The following is a 6952-nucleotide window of genomic DNA, read 5'->3' as shown; positions in this document are numbered from 1 at the left end:
TCAATTTTTTTTCTGGATCTCTTTCTGGACTTATACCAAACATCTGTCTTCTGGATCATTTAGGTTTATTTCACATTGGGTATTTTTAATCCTGTGCTACATATTATGTTATTTAGCTAGATCAGTTTTCTATTTATCAATTCCCTCTTTAGCTGTGTTTAATCTACCGCTTTACTCACCTAGCCACTTTTTAATTTCATTGATTATATATTTCTTTATGTAGATTCCATGTAGTTACTTTCAAATTTATGTAACCTTTTACAACATGTTTGTATTTTAATGTTTTATTATCTTCTTTTATGCTTTTAGTTATTTTATTTCTGGTAGAAATTCAAGAATGTAACATATAACACCAATTTTCACTTCTGAGTTGTGAACTTGAGAGAAATTAGACGTATTTGACACAAATACATGAACTTGATAGTGAAGAGGTTACCATATCTTAAAACATTTCAACCTTCTATTCATAATTAAACAGTTACTGACTGGTCACCAACTTAGTGGAAAGGCACATGCTTCCTGGCTTTCTAAAAGAAAAGGGAGAAAAAGAAGTTATCACCAGTCAGGCGCTGCAGAATGGCCAGCTGATTGCATTAGTGCTTCTTCACATGGAAAGAGATCTCAAGATCAGCATGCATGACCTTCGTGCATGACCATAGTCTTTTTTTAGAAGTATTAATTTCTTTTTTTAACATTTATTTTATTTATTTGAAAGAGTTTTGCAGAGAGAGGTAGAGACAGGGAAAGAGAGAGGTCTTCCATCCACTGGTTCACTCCCCAGAAGGTTGCAATGGCTGGAGCTGAGTAGATTGGAAGCCAGAAGCCAGGAACCAGGAATTTCTTCTGGGTCTCCCACATGGATATAGAGGCCCAAGCCCTTGAGCTATCTCTGCTGCTTTCCCAGGCACATTAGCAGGAAGCTTGTCAGAAGTGGAGCAGCCGAGACTTGAATCTGCTCCCATATGGGATGCTGCACTGCAGGCTGAGGCTTTAACCTGCTGAGCCACAGCAGCGGCCCTGACCACAGTCTTTTATAGATCAACATTCCTCTAACAGAAATTGTTGAAGTCCTAATGCTTCTATATGATGTATATAATTCTTCCCACTTATATTAGATCATTTTCTTTCCTCATAATAAATTATTTGTTCATAGCAGGAAATCCTTCACAGCCTAACCGGAGAAATTTCCTTACAAAGCAGTTGTGTACCACAGGATTACTATCCACCATGAAGAAGACAATAGAATTGCAAAGAAGCAGAAGACTTGAAGCAAAGACACAAAGGTAATAGATATCTGGGAACAATGAGGGGAAGTTTTAGGGAATAAGGAGAAGGTAATATACTAGGAAGAAATGTGAATTTGACAGAGGCCATTGATGGCCTCTCCTCCAAGTGTACATCATATTGACTGCTATTTTTTTTACATTTCATTATATTCTACAAACCTAATGTAACTAGGAATCTCTACATGTTATATGAGTTAATGTGCTTTTGAATAACACTTATATTTAGTAATAATTAATAAAATGTCAATATTTTGGATGATGAACCTGAAAGTGTTGGGACTTCTGGAATAGATTGTCAAAATAAATTTCTCTATCAGTGAAATATTTTAGAGCAAATCAGTTTAGCTGAGAGACATATGTCCTGAAAATTGTTGCCAGTGTTAATAAAAAAGATCTATTACTAGTCCATGACTCTTTTAATTCTTTCTGCCTTTTTATTTGTCCTCAGTGAAGTCCCTTATCTGCACAACCTCTCTTGATTATTAGAAATGTAATATTATCTCATGTTTAATATTTGAAGAATCTACTTTTTATTTCAAACCAAACTCTAAGTGTCACTCACCTACTACATTTGCCAAAGTACAATAATGAAGTTAATTATTTGCCTTTCAGGGATTAATAAAAAGTTTATATTTTATTTATGCCTTGAAATTTGCAACTGCAGGAACATCAGAATGTCATCCTATTAATTTGTGTTCTAAATACATAAACACAAAATATAAACTCATGATTTCTGCAAACTTTCTGAAAATGTAAATTTAAAATACTAAGATTAGAGGCAAAGATAGATAATGCAAGAATTGTAAAATTCTTTTATTACTTCTTAAAATTTTATATTAAATAATTTGGTGTTTTTCTATAATACATTTTGCCAAAAAATGTTTGTATCAGCAAATAAGAGGTAAGACACTTGTTTTACATTATGATATCCACAGCATCAAATATTGAGTGACTGCAAAGCAAAAGCCGTCCAATATCAGGAATACAAAGGTGGGAAGTGAGCCTGTACTCTCAGACTGATAATTCAGATTTAAAACGGATATGCCAAGTGTTATGTCAGAGAAAATGTAAATGCTTAGCAATATAAATAAAAAGTAGATTGATGCTACAGAAGTAAATAGAAACCAAATTGTTCAAAGCAATACTCACCACAGTAGTTACTTCAATGTATGTATACATTGACTGCCAGTTGTATTTTTCTGTCTGACAATTTCTAAATTCTATTAGATGTCAGTACAAATTTTGCGACTATTAACAAAACCAGGAAATAATGAAAGAAAAAACTCTGAATTAAGGGAGAAAATGCATTTCATTTGATTAAGATACAGATTTAACCATGAAGAAATCCCAATAACATCAGCAGAATAATCTAGTCCTAAAAGTCCCTCATACAACTGTTGTCAATTAGGAAAATATTTTTTGTCTGAAAGTTTTCCTCAGGGCAAGTTTGACATCCTTATTCCTCAAGCTGTAGATCAAAGGGTTCAGCATGGGCCCGACATTTGTGTAAAAGACTGAGGCCACCTTCCCCTGGTCCATAGATTCTACATCAGAAGGTAAATGAGAACTGCAGGTGCTGAAGGCTTTGGCTCTGCCCTCCGAAGAGCTGATTCGGAGAATGCTGGAGATGATAAAACCATAGGAGACAAAAGTGGTGCTGGTGGATATCAAAATGTTCATGCCAACTAGGACAAAGACTACAATCTCATTGTTGTACGTGCTGGTGCAGGAGAGCTGCAGCACAGGGAGGATGTCACACAGATAATGATTGACAATGTTGGCATCACAGAAGGTCAGTCTTGCCATACAGAGTGTGTGGGCCAGGGAACCCCAGCATCCCATCACATATGCTCCAAACACAAATAGAGAACAGATCCGAGGGGATAATATTACATTATAGAGCAGTGGTTTGCAAATGGCAACATAGCGATCGTAAGCCATTGCTGTCAGTACATAACATTCAGCAATGACAAAAAAGCAGAAGAAATAAAGCTGAGTTGGGCAGCCTGTGTAAGAGATAGTATTTTTCTCCAGTACAAAGTTCATCAGCATTTTAGGAGTAAATACTGAAGAGTAACAGATATCTATGAAAGATAGATTGAAGAGAAAATAATACATAGGAGTGTGAAGGTGTGAGTTTAGTGAAATTAATGTAACCAAGCCCACATTGGCCACCACAGTCACCAGATAAATCCCTAGGAATAGGAAGAAGAGGGGTAGTTGGAGTTCTGGCTTGTCAGTTAAACCCTCCAGGATAAACTCTGTCACCAAGGTGTAATTTGCATCTTCCATTCTTCTTCAGGAAATGATCTATGGTGATGAAAGAAGAGCCATTTAGGGGAAAACTGATCTTGTCCGTGTCATTTCTCTCCCATGAAATGGCATTCTTTGGACAGTTGAGGAGAGCCCTTTCAGACCCCAGGATGTGCATCCTCATCTTCTGACTGATAAACTCTCCAGGGACAAGGAGGTTTTCTGGGCAGCCTAAACACTGGAGCAAGGGGAGTCTACATAGAGTTGCTCATCTGTGGTTTTGAGATACAAGAGTGAAGGAAACATGAAGTACATGATAATTTGACAAAACATTTTTAATGTCTTTGCTTAGTTTTTATTTAATGGTAAAACAAAGAGAGACACATAGATTGAGAGTATATCTGCTAGTTCACTCTCCAAATGCTCACAATGGCTGAAACTGATTTAAACTGAAGCCAAGATCCAGGAATTCAATACAGATCTTTCACATGGTGACAGGGACCCAGGCACTTGAACCATCATCTGCTGCCTCTCAGGATATGCATTAGCAGGGAGTTGGAAGTCAAGGCAGAGCCAGAACTTGAACCAAAGCACTCTGATGTGGGATGCAGGCATACCAAACAGCATCTTAACTGCTTGGCCAAATGACCTGTCCCAGAACTTCAAATAGGTTTACAAATATTTGGATATGCACAGCTATTTCATGTTGCTAAAATACTGAATGTTCAACTTTTTAAAAACCCCATGTTGTGTCACACGTCCCTGACCCTCATCCAAATCCTAGATTTCACTCAGAGGCATGGGTAGACATCAGATACTGTGGATCAGATTCCCAGGATGACTAAAGGTCTGTATTGTGAGAGAGACACAGGTGAAGCGAGGAAGGAAGGCAGATCCAAGGATGGAGTAATTCTGGTGAATGTGGTTATTGGTAGAATTATGCTCAAAAATATAGAGGGTACCATATTAAAATCAGGCTAATGGAAAGAGGTACATAGTGAAGTTCAAGAAGTATGTAAGGCACAAGGTAAGGTATAATGTTCACAGATGGAGTGGGAAGTGTTGGGAGAACTAAGAATAAGTAGGGTGCAATAAAAGGAAGACTGACAAGGGTATGTAAGAATTAGAAATTGGAACGTAGTAAATATTAGAAGTGGGATTACAATCAGGGGTACATTGAAGGATGAGGAAAAATTAAGGAAAGAAAGTAAGTATCGGGAGTGTCAAGTTTAACAAGAGGGGTAAAGAGAAATTCATGGAATATAGAGTTATAAATTGGGTAGAAGTTAGGATTGGGTAAGGTGTCTGTGATTGGCTGAGATTTCTGAGTGAAGTTAGAGATAGGATAACATTAATTGATGAAATAAGAGTCAAGGATGGAGTGATATTTATGTAATTAATTAGTTAATGTCTTCTCAGCTGATTGACTATAATTTTATTCATGAAGACCAGGATCTGTTCTGCCTTTTTAGGGTGTATCCATTGTATGACTTGCAACATAGCAGGCACTCAATACACATATGGTGGTAGTCACAGAGTTAAAGATAATTCAAAAACTTCCTTCTTGGATATTACTCATGTGTGATTCCTATCTCTGCTCTTAGCATCATTGCCTATGCTCTTCCCTCACCTGTCTGAACTTCACAGAAGTGAATGTTGTCCCCATTTCAGAAATATCTGGGTAACATTTTAGCATAAGAATTAGATTTTGCCCAAGATCAAAGAGTAAGAAGGCCCCGGTGTTTAGTACTTTCACCAAAGCTTCAGGAGACCAAGGACCTATTTCACTGTAGGATGACTCGCATTCTCTCTACAAGTAGTCTGTCTTCCCCTCCTCTTCCTTATCCTGCACTCAGAAGACCTCCAGACCCAGAGCTGTCTCCAGTAACAAGACAGATGGTGCTCAGAGACTCCTTGACTCCATTTGCTAAGAGATTAGAAGGTGACAGAATTCTTCAAAGAACTATCAGATTGTGATACTTACAGATTTTTCTGCTTTAGAGACCAACTCAGGTCCTTAATTTCTATCTTCTGCACGTGTTTTGGGTAAAAGTAGTTCCCAGAAAATGGGTGTGAAGAGTTCTCTCACGACTCCTTAGCTGCCTCAATTGTGGAGGGCATCACAGCACAGACTTCCACCTCCACACAGTGCTGGGTCACCTCCAGACAGAAGGTACAAGCTTCCATTTCATTGGCCTTCTGCCAAGGAGTCTTCTCTAGTTGCAACAGAGGAAAACATCATCTTTAGTATCAGATGAACAACCTAGGGATACAGCACAAATGGTTTTATTTCATGTGTGGAGATCTTTGTTGATTGGTAAGTACCCAGGGACAGAGCCTCTCACAGGAAACTGTGACATGTCTTTATTTACGTTTGATAAAGTGTTCACATTTCCTCTTAGAGACTCCACATTCTTCTCAAATTGTACCTCTACACTAGAGATTTCCTTTTCTGTGATTCCAGGGAGTGTGTATCCTTCTGGGTCATGACTCCCTAGGCGCTCCCCAACTAGGAGCTTAAACAACATCCTTCTTCGCCCTGCACTAGTCATCTACTCAAAGGTGATCTCAAGTTCTTATGAACAAAGTGAAAAGCTGTGAGACCAAGAGTGTGGGAACTGTAGTTTCCTAAACATGGCCACGTGCAGATCAGGCCCAGTCTGATCCTGGGTTGCCCCTTATCATGGCATCCCATTGCTAGATGTTATAAGGATGGATCCTCAGCTGATTTTATTGGATTGAAATTTTCTGTCTCCCACATTTTTATAAATTGTAGCTTCAAAATTCCAGACATCACCCCATTTGTGAAACCAGTTACTAAAACTTCTTCCACTATTAGAGTAGTAGGAATTACAATAATATTTCTAAGTGTTAAAGAAATAGGAATGGAGATGGACATTTGGCTTTGTGATTGACTTTGTTAGGATGCTCCATCCCACATCAGAGAGATTGAGTTCAATTTACAACTCCAACTGCTGATTCCAGCTTATGCAAGCCCTGGAAGACAGCAGTGACAACTCACGTAATGAGGTTCTTGCTACCTAGATTGGAGTTGTGGATTAAGTTCCCAGATCCTGGCTTTAGTCCCAGCAAGCCCTGGCTAAACTCCAGCCATACATACCAATGTGGGCCCTTGTGAATCATACAACAGATAAGATTATATCTATATCTATATCTATATCATCTATATATCTAGGTATATAGATAGATAGAAAGATATAGATATAGAGATAAATATAAATAGATATATATATCTTTCTACAACTTAATTTTTATATTATGTTTATACTATGTTGGGGCCAGTGCTGTGGTGCAGTGGGTTAATGCCCTGGCCTGAAGCACTGGCATCCCATTTGGGCACCGGTTCTAGTCCCGGCTGCTCCTCTTCCAATCCATCTCTCTGCTATGGCCTG

At 38.2% G+C, this 6952-nt stretch overlaps 1 protein-coding gene across 1 annotated transcript; it reads right to left on the bottom strand.

The window, feature by feature from the left end:
• Positions 1 to 2690: 2690 nt before the first annotated feature.
• On the bottom strand, positions 2691 to 5344 carry LOC133764742 (olfactory receptor 8B3-like). Its single transcript, XM_062198427.1, has 2 exons — positions 5328 to 5344; positions 2691 to 3582 (listed from the first exon to the last, which is right to left on the bottom strand). The coding sequence occupies exons 1-2, from the start codon at positions 5342 to 5344 to the stop codon at positions 2691 to 2693; spliced, it is 909 nt and encodes a 302-aa protein (XP_062054411.1).
• Between the last annotated feature and the right edge of the window lie 1608 nt (positions 5345 to 6952).

The sequence above is a fragment of the Lepus europaeus genome, chromosome 7, assembly GCF_033115175.1.
Source record: "Lepus europaeus isolate LE1 chromosome 7, mLepTim1.pri, whole genome shotgun sequence".
Classification (NCBI taxonomy): Eukaryota; Metazoa; Chordata; class Mammalia; order Lagomorpha; family Leporidae; genus Lepus; species Lepus europaeus.
This window is presented reverse-complemented; position numbering and strand designations above follow the sequence as displayed.